This window comes from Hyla sarda, chromosome 6 (assembly GCF_029499605.1).
Source record: "Hyla sarda isolate aHylSar1 chromosome 6, aHylSar1.hap1, whole genome shotgun sequence".
Lineage (NCBI taxonomy): Eukaryota > Metazoa > Chordata > Amphibia > Anura > Hylidae > Hyla > Hyla sarda.
The window spans coordinates 9051627-9070536 of NC_079194.1; the positions used below are offsets into that span (position 1 = coordinate 9051627).

Sequence of the window (18910 nt, forward strand, 5' to 3'; positions counted from 1 at the left end):
CAATGGAGGATGCCTGCAGCGGACTACAAGTGCCACAATAGAATCGTACCCCAATTTAAACGGTGTGCATTTTTATGCTGGGGATCGCTCCTAGCAACGGACTACAAGGGCAGGATCTGCTCCCCCAGTATAAATGCACAACCGCATTTGGGGTAGAGCCCCTCCAGCCATTTGAGACCACGATTTTTGTTGTTTGTTTAAATGTTATACTTGGAGGTGTGTAAACTCCATATGTGATGCGCCTTGAATATCTTCCAGGCAGCATTAGGGTAGCACCTGTGAGGCCGGCACCTATATCAGCCAACTCAGGTGGGTCTTGCAGTTTGCCTCCCCCCTCCCATTGTATGTGCTCAGTCACACTGGAGGGTACCTGGGAGGAGGCTGTGAGTCGACCGAATGCTGCTTTAATTACCCACTGGCCCGTTTTGCTTATCACGCACAGGTAGGATAAGCGTTAGGTCCCGCGCCATTTTTAGAAACCTTGGCGGTGGTGTGCGGGCTCCGGTGTGTCCTTCATATAAGGATACACTGGCGAATGTCTCAATTTTAACATCAGTGTTGAGGGATAGCCAATGTCATTGTATATAGAGATGAGCAAACTTTACAGTAAATTCAATTCATCATGAACTTCTCGGCTCGGCAGTTGATGACTTTTCCTGCATAAATTAGTTCAGCCTTCAGGTGCTCCCATGGGCTGGAAAAAGTGGATACAGTCCTAGGAGACTCTTTCCTAGGACTGTATCCACCTTTTCCAGCCCACCGGAGCACCGGAAAGCTGAACTCATTCATACAGGATAAACATCAACTGCCGAGCCGAGAAGTTCGTGATGAATCAAATTTACTGTAAGTTCGCTCATCTCTAATTGTATACATCAACCACAGTAGTGCACCCATATTCCTGTATTGAGATTATATATATATATATATATATATATATATATATATATATATATATATATATATATATATATATATATATATATATATATAAAAACTCAACGTGTGTGTGTATGTATATGTATGTATGTGTGTATGTTCCACAAAAACTTTCAACCGGCTAAAGATATTAACATGAAACTTTGTCACATGTTACTTATGTCACCAACAAACATAGGATAGGTAATTTAACCCTTACTCACCCCCATTTTCCAGGGGCGGGGTTTATGTTTAAAGTCCCATACAAGTCAATGGGAAATATATGTTACTGCATAACTTCCAAACGGCTGGAGATATTTCCATAATACTTGGTCACATGTTACTTATATATCCACTTAAAATATAGGATAGTTAATTTAACCCTTAACTACCCCCATTTGTGAGAGTCAGGGTTTTTTTTTATTTTTTTTTAAAGTCCCATGCAAATCAATGGGAAATGTATGTTCCCTCATAACTTCTATACGGCTGGAGATATTTCAATACCTGGTACACATATTACGAGTCGGGATGGGAGCTCGAGATTGGAGGACGGGATAGGAGGTAGAGGACGGGATAGGAGGACGGGATAGGATGGACGGGATAGGAGGTTGGGATATGACAACAATATATGAGGACGGGATATGAAGTCAAAAGCTTCCTCCTTTGTTTATTTTCCTCCCCAACAAGGATTAGGAAGGAAAAACCGGGCAACGCCGGGTACTCAGCTAGTGTATGTACAATAGAAGGCAACTGCAGCACACCAACTTAAAGTGCAGAAGAGTGATTTATTCCAGAAAATACAGGCAACATTTCTGTGGCCTCACACCACCTGCTTGAAAATGGTGGTGAGAGGCCACAGAAACATTGTCTGTATTTTCTGGAATAAATCACTCTTCTGCACTTTAAGTTGGTGTGCTGCAGTTGCCTTCTATTGTACATACAATCATTGGATCCAGGACCGGGATCCCTGAGACCGCTTGCACCCATTTATTTCTATTCTGACCTGGGAGTGCTGCTCTACAATTTTGCTAGATATAGATATATATATATATATTATACACACACACATATATATATATTATACATACATATATATATATATACACACACACACACACACATTATATATACACGTATATCTCATCCAGGGAAAGCTGTGTGAGATATATAATCTACTCCCTGGATTCTCCATATCTCATTTGCTTAGACTCTACCATCCCTCTGCAGTTTGCAGAAAATGTTTAAAAACATTCAATCATCATAACTTGATAGGACACACAACACCTGAAAGACGCTTCAGTAAAAAGTGGAATGTTACAAAAGCACATGCCTGACAAGTGAGCAGTGCTGAGGAGGCCTTCCATCTCTAGGCACCGGCAGAGTCTCCTCACTGCCAAGTTTGGCCTCCGCTCCTTTAGACAAATAACACTTCAGTGACGCGCTGCGCCGAAATTACATAAACAGCAGAAATTACCAGGATCTGGGCCCCAGGGTCTTGTGGGTTTTCAGCGTCTTATGCAATCAATACTCCAACATCTGCAATCATTTTTCTCTTGCAGCCGCTGCCAGAAAAAGTACATGATTAACATTACGGACTCTCGAAAAAGAATAAAGCTGCACCAGTCTGATTACACTGCGCTAATCATTCTTTATCCGCGCCGCAGATAAAACAGCTATTTCTCTATACTAATCGCCGTATAAGGAAACTTTCTAGGATCCGCAAACATCTCGCACTGGACTCTCATCAAGTGTTTACACTCCAATCTTATTCCCCCCCTTAAAAATATTTACGGACTGAGCGATAACAGAGACGCAGTGTAAGAACATTTCCCCGGCAGCCTCTCCGAGATGGTTTGTGTAATTTTCTCGATTGGTTTCTGCTTTTCTAAATCTTTTCAAGTCAAATAAGAGACGGTAAACGGGCTCCAATGTTTATTACAATGATAAAATACAGATCATAAATTATACAAAATATACACAGAAAAAGCGCCAGCGCAGCGTTGGTCACTAGAGGTCTATAAACAGTGGCGGGGTCAGTCACTAGAGCAGTGTTTCCACACCAGGGTGCCTCCAGCTGTTGCAAAACTACAACTCCCAGCATGCCCGGACAGCCTTTGGCTGTCCGGGCACACTGGGAGTTGTAGTTTTGCAACAGCTGGAGACACCCTGTTTGGGAATCTAGGCACTAGAGGTCTATAAATAGCTGGAAAAGCGTCAGTGCAGTGTCAGTCACTAGAGGTCTACGACACTGCGCTGATGCTTTTCCCGCTGTATATAGACCTCGTGACTGACACTGTGCTGACGCTTTTCCCAATGTTTATAGACCTCTAGTGACTGACACTGCGTTGACGCTTTTCCCGCTGTATAGTCACTAGAGGTCCATAAGCAGCATGAAAAGCGTCAGCGCAGTGTCCGTTGACGCTTTTCCTGCTTTGTATAGACCTCTAGTGACTGACACTGCGCTGACGCTTTTCATGCTGCTTATGGACCTCTAGTGACTATACAGCAGGAAAAGCATCAACGCAGTGTTAGTCACTCGAGCAATGTTTCCCAACCAAGGTGCCTCCAGCTGCTGCAAAACTACAAATCCCAGCATGCCGGGACAGCCAAAAGCTGTCTTGGCATGCTTGGAGTCGTAGTTTTGCAATAGCTGGATACACCCTGGTTGGGTAACTAGGCATTAGAGGTCTATAAACAGCAGGAAAGGAGTCAGCACAGTGTCAGGCACTAGAGGTCTATAAACAGCAGGAAAGGAGTCCGCGCAGTGTCAGTCACTAGAGGTCTATAAACAGCAGGAAAAGAGTCAGCGCCACGCCGATCACTAGAGGTCTATAAACAGCAGGAAAAGCGTCAGCTAGAAGTCTGACACTGCGCTGACGCTTTTCCCGCAGCATATAGACCTCTAGTGACTGACACTGTGCTGAAACTTTTCCCGCTGTATAGTCATTAGAGGTGTATAAACAGCAGGAAAGGCGTCAACGCAGTGTTAGTCTATAGAGCAATGTTTCCCAACCAGGGTGCCTCCAGCTGTTGCAAAACTACAACTCCCAGCATGCCCAGACAGCCAAAGGCTGTAGTTTTGCAACAGCTGGATACACCCTGGTTGGGTAATTAGGCACTAGAGGTCTATAAATAGCTGGAAAAGCGTCAACGCAGTGTCAGTCACTAGAGGTCTATAAACAGCAGGAGCAGTGTCAAGTCACTAGGTCTATATACAGCGCGAAAAGAGTCCGCGCCATGCCGATCACTAGAGGTCTATAAACAGGAGGAAAAGCATCAGCGCAGTGTCAGTCACTAGGTCTATATACAGAGGGAAAAGAGTCAGCACCATGCCGATCACTAGAGGTCTATAAACAGGAGGAAAAGCATCAGCGCAGTGTCAGTCACTAGGTCTATATACAAAGGGAAAAGAGTCAGCACCATGCCGATCACTAGAGGTCTATACACAGCAGGAAAAGCATCAGGCGCAGTGTTAGTCACTAGAGGTCTATAAAAAGCGGATGTGACAAGGCCTCATCTGCGGTGATCCGTGTAGCAGGATTCATATCCAGGAGTCTGTCTAGTAGAAGATAAGCCTCATCCGGCACCTGGTCCCAGCCATTAGGGTCAGACTGTGCGGGGTCCGAGTGGTTGAAGCTTTTGCTGGTGTCGACCGGTGGCGTTGCGCAATTCTCTTCTACGAACCATCCATCTTGATTTTCGATCATTCTCATCTGTAATGTGGCTCTCTGCTTTTGGACATCGGATTCGGTGGCAGACGTGGCGGCCGTGCACACTTGTCTCAGTCCTTCACATAACGTCCTTAAATCTTTTGCAGGAAGATCTTTGCTACAAAGAATAGTTTTGCCTAGAAGGAAAAAGTGGAATTATTATGTGGAGTTATGCACATTCATCTTGCAGTGTTTTTCCACATTCACCATCATTCTTCATTGTCAATTCCTATTATATGATGAATGTAGCAAAAAGACATTAAAAGGAGTAGTCCCAGTGCTAAGGATAGGGGGATAAGTTTCAGATCGCGAGGGGTCCAACCGCTGGGACCCCCAGCCCGCGGGAAGCGGCGGCTGTCCCGCCCCCTCCCTCAATACAACTCTGTGGCAGAGCCGGAGTGCTGTATTGAGGGGGTATGTTGGCTGCTGCTTCATGCGGTAGTCAACACTCCCCTTTCCCACGGGCTACTGGAGCCCCGTACAGGAGATCGCGGGGGCCCCAGTGGTCGGACCTGAGCTGCCATACCACATACAAACCTTAGGACAGAGGTGGTGCTGTTTTTGGGGAGAAATCAGCTGTGATTTTCTATTCCTGGACAACTCCTTTAGTGATCAGCCTAATGTATTTTTATGGCTTTTATTAAAGGTGTATTCCAGGAATCAAAAAATAGGCCTTTTTTCTTTCAAAGACAGCACCCTACTTGTCTCCACTTTGGGTGTGGTATTACAACCTGGCTCCATTGATTTAATGGAACTGAGCTGCAGAACCACACCCAACCTGGAGACATACAGGGAGATGTCTTTGAAAGAAAAAAGGCCTTTTTTTGATTCCTGGAATACCCCTTTAAGGGGACTGATGCCAGGCTGTGCAGAATGGGTCTCTCTACGGGGATCATGGGAGTTTGGCTGATAGCATGACAGCTGGACCCTGGCAGGCAGGGGAGGGGTAGGGGAAAAAAATACTGTCAAATACCGTGGAACCGTCATAAGTTTGAAAAATACCGTGATACACATTTTTGGTCATAACGCCCAGCACTAGGAAGGAGTGTTAGTTTTTTTTCAGTTTTTGAAGCCCGGGCACAGAGGAAATAAATAAAAATGTTTCACCACAGTTCTCCCTTGAAAGGGGTACTACGCATGAAACCAGCTTATCCCCTATCCAAAAGATAGGGGATAAGATGTATGATCACGGGGGTACCACCGCTGAGGACCCCCGCGATCTCAGGGTCAGCAGCAGTGGCGTCCGGAACACAAAAGTTTGGAGCCGTCAAGCCTCTTAACAGACATGAATGGAGGGGGCGCGGCAGCTGTACTCACCAGTCATCCGCTCTGTGCACCCGATGTCTGGGGTGCTGCAGCAGAGATCGTGGGGGATCCCCAGTGGCGGACCCCCGCGATTAGATCCCTTTAAGTGGTTAAAGTATATGTCTGTTCACTGGGAAATACATTTGTATAAGTCTTATTTTAGGACGAATTTACAACAACGGCTCCGAGGACATCAGAAAATCTCATATAACAGGATTTCTCTGCTTCGTTTTCTAAAAGTTTAAAGATAATGTGCGGATCGGCAAATGTTAGTTCAAGGGACTTTAAATATTCTTACCAAATTGTTTGGCAGCTTGAACCGTCTCTTGCGAACCACGAATAGTCATGATTTGAGCCAAAGCGTTCATATCATCTCCAGCATTAAAAAAGTGATATCTTCCGCTGAGAAGCGAGAGAAAGATGATGCCTGCCGACCACATGTCAATAGCTGCAACAAGATTGACAGAAAATCTCCATATAACATCAGCAACACGAGAGACGGCAAATATTTTACCATCCAACTACAGTAACAAACAAATGCATATCAAGGCACAGAGAACATTTACAGGTTTAAAGGGGTATTCCAGGAAAAAAAAATGTTTTTATATCAACTGGCTCCAGAAAGTTACAGATTTGTAAATTACTTCTATTAAAAAATCTTAATCCTTCCAATAATTATCAGCTGCTGAAGTTGAGTTGTTCTTTTCTGTCCGACAACATTGCTCTCTGCTGACATCTCTGCTTGTCTAGGGAACTGCACAGAGTAGAAGAGGTTTGCTATGGGGATTTGCTTCTACTGTGGACAGTTCCCGAGACAGGTGTCATCAGAGAGCACTTAGACAGAAAAGAACAACTCAACTTCAGCAACTCATAAGTACTGAAAGGATTACGATTTTTTAATAGAAGTAATTTACAAATCTGTTTAACTTTCTAAAGCCAGTTGAGATTATATATACGTATATATACACAGTAACCCCCCCCCCCCCAACATGCGATGGCCCCGACATATCAAATCGACATACGATGGCCTATCAATATATTATATATATATATATATATATATATATATATATATTTATATATATATATATCAGTTTTTTCCTGGATAACCCCTTTAAATAGGAACTCATTTAAACTAATTTTAGCTATTGCACTTCTTATGGTAAATAAAAAATCTTTCTAATGTACTTTGTTATAAAAAAATAAAGTTTTCTATTTTTGAGTTTAAAAAAAGCTGCCACTAGGTGTCTCCCTACTTGTCCAGAGCACATTTTCCTCTCATCTCTTCCACAGACTTTGGACTCCTGCTGGCCTGGCAGAAGTACAAAATCAGGAAATGCTGAGGGGGGGGGGGGGGGGGGGGGGTGCAGTCTTAGCCAATTATAGCTCATCTCACACTGAACTGCTCTGGGCTGTGTGTAGCAGAGTGAGGGAGGAAGTTCTCCCCTGTATGGCTTCAGATGATGTCACGCCTGCTGGGGAACGCCCCTTCCCAGTCTGTGAATCTGACTGAGCAGAAAATACAGAATAATATCAAGGTAGAAAACTAAAATATAATAAAAATAAAGGCAGGGGGTGATTTATCATGATGGGGGCCGTGACCTGGGAGGATTATAAGATTTAACAAGATCATGAGAGGTATTCCCACGGTTTTTGGTGAAAAACCGTATTGAAACATATACTTTTTTTTTTTTTTTTACCATGGGAGTCAACGGGAACCGTATAGAACCGTACGTGCGTACGGTTCCATCCGGTTTTCACCATACGTTTTTTGACTTTGCAGTTTTTTCATGGAATTTCAGTCAAACAAGTGAAACTTTATTCATAATGAAGTGAAAAATTTAAAATCTATACGTTTTATTTTCTTAAAAAACGGATGCAACCGGACATCATTCTTCAAACAGTTTACGGATTAAATTTTGTACACACATTTTGATACAGTTTAGTCAGGTTTTGAGGAATCCGTTTTTTATTCAAAAACCTGATACAGGAATTGTATTGCAAAAACGTGGCATGAACCCACCCTAAACAGGGTGAAGGGCAATGTTCTGCTGGAGGCCTTGTGTCCTGGCAGCCTCTATCATACTCTACTCTGGACAGTTCCTAAAAATTAGACAAAAAAAAGTCTAAATTGTTTAAAAAATTCCCCTTCTTGTTCAGGAATAGGGGACATGACCAAGAAATCAAGGTGGTGCCTCTGCCTCCAGATCTTATCTGATTGATCATCTGTGGGATCTGCTGGAGAAACAAATCCTATCTATGGAGGCCGCACCTCACACCTTACAGGATCTGATACCACAGGACACAGCACACAGATATGGGTTCTGGGCCTTGACTGGTTAGAGCACAAGGGGACGGCAAAATATTTGGCAGGGTTACTCCGGATCATTTTTTCTTTCCAAAACAACCAACGCCAGAAAATTACACAGGTTTGTAAGTTATTTCTATTAGAAATCTCAATCCCTCCAGTACTTAGCAGCTGATGTATGTCCTGCAGGAAGCCATGTAGTCTTTCCAGTCAGACATGGTGTTCTCTGCTGCCACCTCTGTCCATGTCAGGAACTGTCCAGAGCAGAGAGCACTGTGGTCAGATTGGAAAGAACTACACAACTTCCTCTGGAGCATACGGCAGCTGATAAGTACTGGAAAGATTATGATTTTCAAATAGAATTAATTTACAGATCTGTATAACTTTCTGGCACCAGCTTATTTGACAATCTTTTATTTTCTCTGCATAATATATGAAAACTTTCAGATCAGTGGGGGTCACACCGCTGGAAACCCTGCTGATCCCAGTACAAAGGGTGTTGGCGGGTTGTGTGGGGTGCAGGGCAGATGTTGTTACCCTAGGGGCAGATGGCATTAACCCCTTGTATTTGTGACGCCAGGGCATGGTTTAGCCTATAACCACCTGAAGGTATACTGCTGGATCCTGGGCTAGGTGCGGGGGCAATAAAGACTCCGACGCCAAGTTACGGACAACGGTAACTTTACTGAGGATAGACAGATGGTAAAGTCTATACAGTTCAGCCAGGGCCCAAGGAGGTGACCAGTGAGGCAGAGACATTAAGGGCTTGCTGGGACTTTTAGTAGGACTGGACAATTGAATGCAGACCATGCTGACTTGACAGATGACAGGGACTGACTTGACTCATAAAGCTGTGACTTTATCTTACTTGACTTGATGGTGTCTGCAGGACTGGACTTTGAGGTCTCCAACACTCTGGACACACACACTAGGCGACTGCACTGGACCTCAGCCGAAGAGAGAAGCTCCACCCAGGGCTTATATGGGGGAGACTAGCAGGGAGCCCATAGGTCACCCCTGGGATCACCTGGTCACTGGTACCTCCTGGGTAATAATCACATGACATATCACATGGTATAATTCTTAAGGCAACATTACATTTTATAACACTTTACATGGTAAAACAGTTACAATGGGGAAACAAGTGCAGGAGGCCCAGGGGACACTGAAGGAGGCTGCCTGACAGGACAGCAGGAGCCCGGGAGACACTGAAGGAAGCTGCCTGACAGGTAACACCTCCCGCACTAACACACATTTATTTTGTGTGCTTTACCACTTTTGCACAGTAAAAACTGTTTTTGGTATTCATATTCTGAAAAACTTTTTATTTTTTAGTCAACAAGGCTCTGCGAGGAATTTTTGTGGCTTTTTTTATGGGATAAGAGTTTTTATTGGTGCCATTTTTAAGTACATAACTTTTAATTCCGTTATGGTAATTTCCATAAAGGATATGTATATGGGAGTGGGATCTATCATAATGTTATAAGACCTTGGTGGGAGGGGATACAACAGAACAATAAAAGTAGCTTTTTGCTTTGCTAATTTTCCCTGCAGCTACCAGGTACCCAATGATCACATGATCGGCAGACCGGAAGCCTTATGGCCATTGCTGATCTACGTGATTGTAAAGGCAGGACGATAATAAACCATCTCTGCTCCCTCATTGGAGAGTCCAGCTGATATATACAGCCACCTCTACAATCTCCATCTTGCCGCAGACTTTGTAAGGATGTTCAGCAACGTTTGAAGACCAGAAAACAAACAGGAAATAATAGATACCTGTAGTCTGATTGGGGCACTTTGTTAACACTTCTGGGGCACGGAAGCCAGGGGTGCCAGCTCTTGGGGCGACTTGTCTGGTTCTTAATATGAAAACAGGAGGAAAACATTTTTTTTAAATTTTCTCAGGTTAACTACACCTGTTCCTCATCGAAAATAAAAAAAACAAAAACATATTGGGGGAGATTTAACAAAACATGTGCAGAAGAGCATTCAGAAATATTACTTAGGCCGGGTTCACTGCACGTTTTTGCAATACAGTTCCCGTATCAGGTTTTTGATGAAAAACTGATTCCTCAAACCGGACTAAACTGTATCAAAACGTGTGAACAAATTTTAACCGGTTTTAAAAAATGATGTCCGGTTGCATCCGTTTAAGAAAAAAATAAACGTATGCGTTTAACTTTTCACTCCATTATGAATAAAGTTTCCCTTTATTTGATTGAAATTCCAAGAAAAAAAAAACTTTTGGTGTCAAAAACCGTATGGTGAAAACCAGATGGAACCGTACGCACATACAGTTCTGTACAGTTCCCATTGACATGTTAAAAAAAAATAAAAAAATGTATACGGTTTACATATGGTTTTTCACTCTGACCAAAAACCGTGGTAGGCTACAGTTTTGGGTATAGGGAAAAAAAAAAACCAGACAAGACCGTACAAGATGCAAAACGGACACAACCTAATGCATTGTTTGGCGTACGGTTTTCAATGGAGAGTCAATGCATACGGTTTTCAATACGGTTCCGTTCGGTTTTCACATTGAAAACGTATATGGGAACCATATTGCAAAAAACGTGGTGTGAATCCAGCCTTATCCAGTTTTGTATGGTTTGGCGCGGCCTTTATTTTATTTATATTTTTGCCGAACAAAAAACTGTGTCCTATCAGTTATTTCTATTGTTTGAAAATCATATATTCATTGCATATGGCTTTTTATAGTTTTATATTGTTACCACTGACAACTATATAAAAACTTGTGTATATGATTTCATATGGTTTTAATACTCCTAAACCTGTATGCACAAACAAACCATAGTGTGAATGCACCCTTAAAAGGAGAAGTCTCAAACTAAAAAACTTATTCCCAATCCGCGGGATAGGGGATAGGTTTTAGATTGCGGGGGTCCCAGCAATCGGACCCCCACGATCTCCTGGACAGGACCCCAGCTCTCCCTGGGAATGCAGCGTCACGACCTCCATTCAGAAGCGGGGCCACCACGCCCCCTCCATATATCTCTATGGGAAAGCTGGTGATAGCTGAACGGCTATTCCATCGGGGGCGTGGTCCCAGCGGTCTGACCCCCCCGCGATCTAAAATGTATCCTTAGGATACGTTTCAGTATTTTTTAGTTTGAGAATTCTCCTTTAAAGGGGTACTCCCAGGGAAAACTTTTTTTTTTTATTCAACTGGTACCAGAAAGTTACAGATTTGTAAATTACTTCTATTAAAAAAAATCTTAATCATTCCAGTACTTATTAGGGGCTGTAAACTACAGAGGAAATGCTTTTCTTTTTGGATTTCTCTTCTGTCACGAGCACAGTGCTCACTGCTGACCTCTGCTGTTCATTTTAGGAACTGCCCACAGCATCATATGTTTGGTATGGGGATTTTCTCCTGCTCTGGACAGTTCCTAAAATGGACAGAGATGTCAGCAGAGAGCACTGTGCTCTTGACAGAAGAGAAATGCAAAAAGAAAATTTCCTCTGTAGTTTACAGCCCCTAAAAAACACTGGAATGATTAAGATTTTTTTAATAGAAGTAATTTACAAATCTGTTTAATTTTCTGGCACCAGTTGATTTAAAAAAAGAAAATAAATAAAATAAAAATATATATAAAAAGTTTCCCACAGGAGTACCCCTTTAAATCGAAACCAAAAGGCAGTGTAAACCAAACCTTTATTATTCAGTAAATTGCATTAAGTTTTAGCGCAGGGATGCAAGAGACAGTGACCAGTGTGCCTCCAGCTGTTGCAAAACTACAACTCCCAGCATGCTGGGAGTTGAAGTTTTGCAACAATTAGAGGCACCGTGGGTGGGAAACACTGCTGTAGATAATTTGTGTTTCAGTCGTTAATTTCTCTTATAATAATCTAAAATTAGAAAAACAAAGCAGCTTTTTTGCCCTCAGAAACGGCGCCACTGTGGTCCTCAGTTTGTGTGTAGTATTGCGGCTTATTTGGTAGTGGTTTTTATAATCCTGGATAACCCCTTTAGGTGAAGTACAGTGTCTCAGTGATACCAAATACCCCTTTACAATACACAATCCATTATTTGCTTCTAGAGATGAGCGAACTTACAGTAAATTCGATTCGTCACGAACTTCTCGGCTCGGCAGTTGATGACTTATCCTGCATAAATTAGTTCAGCTTTCAGGTGCTCCCGTGGGCTGGAAAAGGTGGATACAGTCCTAGGAAAGAGTCTCCTAGGACTGTATCCACCTTTTCCAGCCCACCGGAGCCCCTGAAAGCTGAACTAATTTATGCAGGATAAGTCATCAACTGCCGAGCCGAGAAGTTTGTGACGATTCGAATTTACTGTAAGTTTGCTCATCTCTATTTGCTTCAACAAACCAATGTTTATAGTGGTGTTTTCCAACCAGGGTGCCTCCAGATGTTGCAAAACTACAACTTCCAGCATGCCTGGACAGCCTTTGGTTGCCCAGGCATGCTGGGAGTTGTAGTTTTGCAACATCTGGAGGCACCCTGGTTGGAAAACACTGGTTTATAGCCACTCAATAGCAGAGGGGATATATTTGCCTTGTATACTAGAACCAGTCGTGACTATACCTTGTCCCAGCTAGTGGACCGCACAGTTTTACAACATTACCAAAATATGTTACCTTGCAAGGCAAATACTGCAGACTTGGTCCCTCGCATAACAGTCACAGGTCAGGCTAGTTGGACAAGTACTGGCAGCTTTCCTGGCCACCCCTTCACTTGTGTTCTTTGCAGGGACCGGCTTTCGTGCCACCAGTTTCTTGGATGCTGCTTCTGTTATCTTGGATGGCTTTATTTTCTATAAGAGTTTTAAAGTTAAAGTTACACACATTAACAAAGCAGCACATGCAGAAAACATTTTAAAATTGGAAAGAATAAGAAATTATATATTTCTGCATGTGGCAAAACTCAGTATCACTTTTTTTTTATACTTTTTTGTTTAACCCCCATGGAAAACTTTTTTTTTTTTAATCAAATGGTGCCAGAAAGTTAAACAGATTTGTAAATTACTTCTAATAAAAAAATCTTAATCCTTCTAGTACTTATTAGCTGCTGAATACTACAGAGGAAATACTTCCACTGTGGAAGTAGCCGGAGTGCAGGTCGCGGCTCTCGCATTGATAAATCCTGGCAGGACCAGGCTTTATCAATCTAGTGCAGATCACACAGATCTAGTGCAGATCACACATTGATCTGTATGAGGAATCTAATGATTCCTCTTAAAAGTCCCCTAAGGGGACTAATAAAGTGTAAAAAAAAGTTTAAGTAAAAAAAAAAAAAAAAAAAAAAAACTTTTATTAAGGAAGGGGTTAATGTGTAACACACACCTTTTCCCAAATTCAATATAAAAATATATAAACATAATAAAAATAAACACGTGGTATCGCCACGTGCGTAAATGTCCGAACTATAAAAATATATCATTAATTAAACCGCACGGTCAATGGCGTACGCGCAAAAAAATTCCAAAGACCAAAATAGGGTATTTTTGGTCACTTTTTATACCATAAAAAAAAATGAGTAAAAAGCGATCAAAAAGTCTGATCAAAACAAATAAGATAAAGATTAAAACTTCAAATCACAGCGCAAAAAGGAGATTTTTTTATGCTTACCGTAAATCTCTTTTTCGAAGGATCCATTGGGGGACACAGACCATGGGTGCATGCTGCTGTCACTAGGAGGCTCGACACTATGGCAACAAGAGAAGTCGGCTCCTCCCAGCAGGATATATCCGCCCACAGGCACCTGAGGTAATCAGTTTTAGTCCCAGAGCAATAGGAGAAGACAGACAGGTCAAGAGAAAACCACAAACTGTCCGAGCAATCAGAAGAAAAGGCAACTTAACACACCTTCGAACAGATGACTGAAATAGGAACACCAGAAAAAAGGGTGGGAGCTGTGTCCCCCAATGGATTCTTCGTGAAAGAGATTTTACGGCAAGCATAAAAAAAAAATCTCCTTTTCTCTATTGGCTCCATTGGGGGACACAGACCATGGGACGTACCAAAGCCGTCCCTTGGGTGGTTAAGGAATCAGAATGGTGGACGGTTGGACCACCGCCGTCTGCAACATTTTACAGCCCAGAGTAGCATCAACTGATGCAAAGGTATGAATCTGGTAGCACCTTGATAAAGTGTACAAAGATGACCACGCGGACGCCTTACAGAACTGCAAGGCCGAAGCCACGTAGTGGAGGGCCCAGGATGCCACGAAAAATGGGTGAAATGAGCCAAACCCCTGAAGGGTGGGATCTTCCCCTTGCAGCGGTAAGCTACCAAAATGGTTGTGTTGTCCAACGACTACAACAGGTTGTGGAACAAATGCTTCCAGGGATGAGAAGGGGCCGGACAAAAGGAAGGTAGGACGATGTTCTCATTGAGATGAAAAAGCCAAAGATCTTCCCCTTGCAGCGGTAAGTTCCCCAAAAGAGCAGACCGGATCCACCGAAAAATGGTGGTCGTAGAAGCAGGTTGTCCTATACAACGACCTTTCGGAAAAACAAAAAAAAGGGGGTCACACTGCCGAAAGGAAAGAGTGACAGAGATAAGTTCGAACAGCCCTCACCACAACCAGGTTGTGGAACAAACGCTTCCAGGGATGAGAAGGGGCCGGAAAAGAGGACGGTAGGACAATGTTCTCATTGAGATGAAAAAGTCAAAAACCATCTCAGGTAAGAAGGATGGACCTGGACGGAAAACAACTTGTCCTGTAATACCACATGGAAGGGAGAATGCCAGGAGAGAGCTACAAGCTCTGACACCCTTCTAACAGATGTAAGAGCAATAAGGAACGCCACCTTCTGGGGAAAGAGGCGAAGAGAAATGTCCCGAAAGGATCATCAGAAGGGGCGTCTTGCAGAGCACCTAAGACCAAGTGTAAGTCCCAAGGGAAAAAAGGGGACTGATTAGGGGCAGCTTGTGCCACTCCCTGAACTAGGTTCGGACATGATAATTGATCGCCAAAGAACTTTGAAAAAGAATGGAAACGGCCGAACCTTTGACCCCTAAGGGAGCTGAAAGCCAAAAAGGCTGAGTTTCACAACAACAGAAATAAGACCGCCAGGTATGGTGGTAAATCTTTGCAGAGGAAGGCTTGTGAGCCCTCAGCATGGTGTGAACCACTTGGGAAGAGAAACCGCGGGTCCTCAGAACCGCTGTCTCAACCGCCATGCCGTCAAAAGCAGAGACGGTAAATAGGGGTGGCACAGGAGACCTGATATTAGGAGGTCTGGACGATAAGGAAGGTGCAGATGTAAGTAGTACAGGAACCTGACCACGACGACGTACCACGCCCACCGGGGCCAGTCTGGGCCACAAGAATGGCGGGAACGCCCTCTGCTGTGTTTCCTCAGGACCCCGAAAAGAGAGGAAGAAACAGATAAGGTAGGGCAAAGCCTGACCAAGAAAGAGGAACGCTTGGTTGTGGCGGGACATGCACAGGTCCACACCTGGAGTGCCCCAGAAGTTGCAGATCACTGCAAACACCTCCGGATGTAGGCCTGTAGCCACGTCCGAAGTTCCTGGGTTATTTAGATGGAAGGTGTATCTTATGGCCGAAACCAATGAGTACACCACATCAGGCATCCGTGCGTTCCTTTAAGTCAGAGGCCGAATCAGAAACCTCATCCGCAAGTTCTCCAGGTGAATGGGAACGAGGTGAGGCAGCCCTGGAAGTGGTCGGGCACGATGAGAGGAAACTTCTGGACCACGTCCGAAGTTCCTGGTTCCTTAGCTGGAAGGTGTCTCCTATGGCCGAACCCAATGAGTACACCACATCAGGCATATCCGTGTGGTCCTCTGAGTCGGAGGACGAATCAGAAACCTCATCCACAAGTTCTCTGGGAGAATGGGAACGAGGTGAGGCAGCCCTGGAGGTTGGACACGATTAAAGGAAACTTCTGGAGCCACATCCGAAGGTCCTGGGTCCTCTAGATGGAAGGTGTCTCTTGTGGCCGAGACCAATGAGTGCATCATCTCCAAAAAATCCGTGTGGTCCTCTGAATCAGAGGCCGAATCGGAAACTGCATCCACACGTTCTCCAGGTGAATGGGAATGTGTGAGGTGGCCCTGGAAGAGGGGGAGACTGACCAGGTATGCAGGTCTGGAGAGCCAGAGCGGCGACCATGGGAGCATCCTCTAGGGGAGTGACACTTGCTACAGGGCGGAGTAACGGAGCGATGCCTGTGAGGAGAGCGCCCGTGCCTGGCAGAAGACTCTAGATGAAAAACACCCCCATGACGCTGCGAGAGCATCAGTATAGGAGGAGAGTGGGACCCTCCGGAGGGCCTCTCCAATGCAGTCACCACATAACGGGAGACCTGAGCCAAGTCGGATATAGACAGGGGGGAGGGAGAACACCCAGGCTGGAGGGGCGGCCGAACCCACCGGGTCCGGTAGACAACCGGGGTAGAATAGCAGGGGGGTCTGGGGGAGCAGTGGAGCAGGCAGAACAAGTGGTTCAGCAGAACCAGACATTTTTGAGATACAGCTTTTACAGATGTAATGAGTGGCTAAAACTCCAGTTAACTGTTTAGAGGGAGCAAATGGGTTAAGCAGAACCAGGCATTTTGGAATTACAGCTTTTACAGACAAAATGATGAACTAACGCTCCAGTTGTCTGTGCAGCCCAAGTCTGTGACCCCAGGGCAGCTGCTGTGAGGAGAACTCCATTCTAGTGTAGACAAAGAAGGGAGAATGCCGGCCAATAGCAAAAGAGGGGCGGGCCAGGAGCAGGGGCACTTCTGATTGGCCCCTGCCTCTCACAACGCATGCACAGCGCTGATTGGAGGCTAATTCACGCCTCTTAGAAGCCCCGACAACAGAAGGGGCGGAGCTATAGTGCCCTCAGCTTCTGACAAGCAGGTCAGTAATGGCGCCCACGCCCGCTCCTCTCCCCGAGTGCACATGTCATTCGCATATGCGCTTGCGGGGAAGCAAGCGAGCGAGACGCCGTCGGCAGCAGACTGCTACCGAAAGCAAGCCGGCGCTTCATGTGCCCGCATAGTAAAAATGCCGCAGCTGTCAGCCGCTTAAAGAAACACACACACACACACATCGTGAAAGTGAAAAGTATAGTACCCTCTGAATAAAGCTGTGTCCCAGTCCAAAAATGCTCCTGCTCACCCCAGCAATAAATATAGAAAAAAACCCTGTCCAGGCCAGCCCCTGAGAAAAAGTGGCCAAAAAGTGAGGGTCTCCAGAGGTTGCAAGGCTGTACCTAGGAGAAAGGGAATATACTAATGAAGTCTTCTAAGGTCTTCAGTCAGCTTTCTGTCACCTGCATCACGCCGAGCTACCATGTGCGAGCGAGGCGAGCATGGAAATAGGGGGATCCGGACCCATGAGGTACCCAGGCGCTGACCGTTGGCGAGAGGGGGTTAACAGCGCATATACGCAATGTCTGTGCCCCCTCAATCGCAATGGGGAGACAGTGAGCCGCAGTTCCTAAATCCCCACCTGAAAACATGAGAGAAAAAGAAATAAAAAACTAACACATCCCTAACTAGGAAAATAATAAAACATAAGACCTGGTCTGGAGAGAACTCCAGACCATGTCCACCTCCTTAAGACACTAAGCTAAAACCGATTACCTCAGGTGCCTGTGGGCGGGTATACCCTGCTGGGAGGAGCCGACTTCTCTTGTTGCCATAGTGTCGAGCCTCCTAGTGACAGCAGCATACACCCATGGTCTGTGTCCCCCCAATGGAGCCGATAGAGAAATATGAGCCCTCATAGCCCCGTACGCAGAAATATATACAGTTATAGGGGTCAGATGATGACAATTTTAAACGTATAAATTTTCCTGCACGTAGTTATGATTTTTTCCAAAAGTAGGACAAAATCAAACCTATATAAGTAGGGTATCATTTTAATCGTATGGACCTACAGAATAAAGATAATGGTAATTTTTACAGAAAAAGTTACTGCATAGAAACGGAAGGCCCTGAAAGTTACAAAATTGTGTTTTTTCTTCCATTTTACATAGTTACATAGTTAGTATGGTTGAAAAAAGACATACGTCCATCAAGTCCAACCAGGGAATTGCACAATAATTTTTTTTCCCCCGTTTCGCCACAGATTTTTGGGTAAAATGACTGATGTCATTACAAAGTAGAATTGGTGGTGCAAAAAATAAGCCGTCATATGGATTTTTTGGTGCAAAATTGAAAGGGTTATGATTTTTAAAATGTAAGGCGGAAAAAACAAAAGTGCAAAAACAGAAGAACGCTTGGTCCTTAAGGGGTTAAGACTAAAATGGGCAGTGTCCTTAAAGGTGTACTCCGCCCCTAGACATCTTATCCCCATCGGCTGCAGCACCCCAGACATCCGGATAACTGGCGATGCGGGGCGAGGTTTGTGATGTCACGGCCACGCCCCCTCAATGTAAGTCTATGGGAGGGAGCGTGACATCTGTCACACCCAGCCATTTAATGTGCCCCGTGTGCTCCAGTGAGTGTCACTCACCTATCCCTGCGCGCTCCGGACCGTCCTCTTCAGGCTTCGCTCTCAGTCGTCATCACGTTGCCGCGCACGCCGTCCCATCATCCAATAGGAACGACATGCGCAGCGACGTGATGACGGTGATGGAGAGTGATTATCCCGGCCAGCGGTGACGGTCAGGAGCAGCGAGGACACCCCGGGGACGTGATGACAGCGACGATCCAGGGCAGCGG

General features: G+C 44.6%; 1 protein-coding gene across 4 annotated transcripts in view; it reads right to left on the reverse strand.

Annotated features, from left to right (window-relative positions):
* Positions 1-2381: 2381 nt before the first annotated feature.
* CDC7 (cell division cycle 7) overlaps positions 2382-18910 on the reverse strand; it is a 43575-nt gene continuing 27046 nt past the window's right edge. The window contains exons 8-12 of one of the 4 annotated variants that reach the window (XM_056523172.1): positions 12861-13036; positions 10018-10100; positions 6229-6378; positions 4503-4762; positions 2382-2477 (exon numbers count right to left, since the gene is read on the reverse strand). In XM_056523172.1, the coding sequence (XP_056379147.1) occupies positions 2421-2477; positions 4503-4762; positions 6229-6378; positions 10018-10100; positions 12861-13036 (726 nt within the window). In that variant the 3' untranslated portion in view covers positions 2382-2420. Of the gene's footprint in view, positions 2478-3829; positions 4763-6228; positions 6379-10017; positions 10101-12860; positions 13037-18910 lie in introns of those variants that run through there. The other 3 variants (XM_056523171.1, XM_056523173.1, XM_056523174.1) reach the window with 3 other exon arrangements.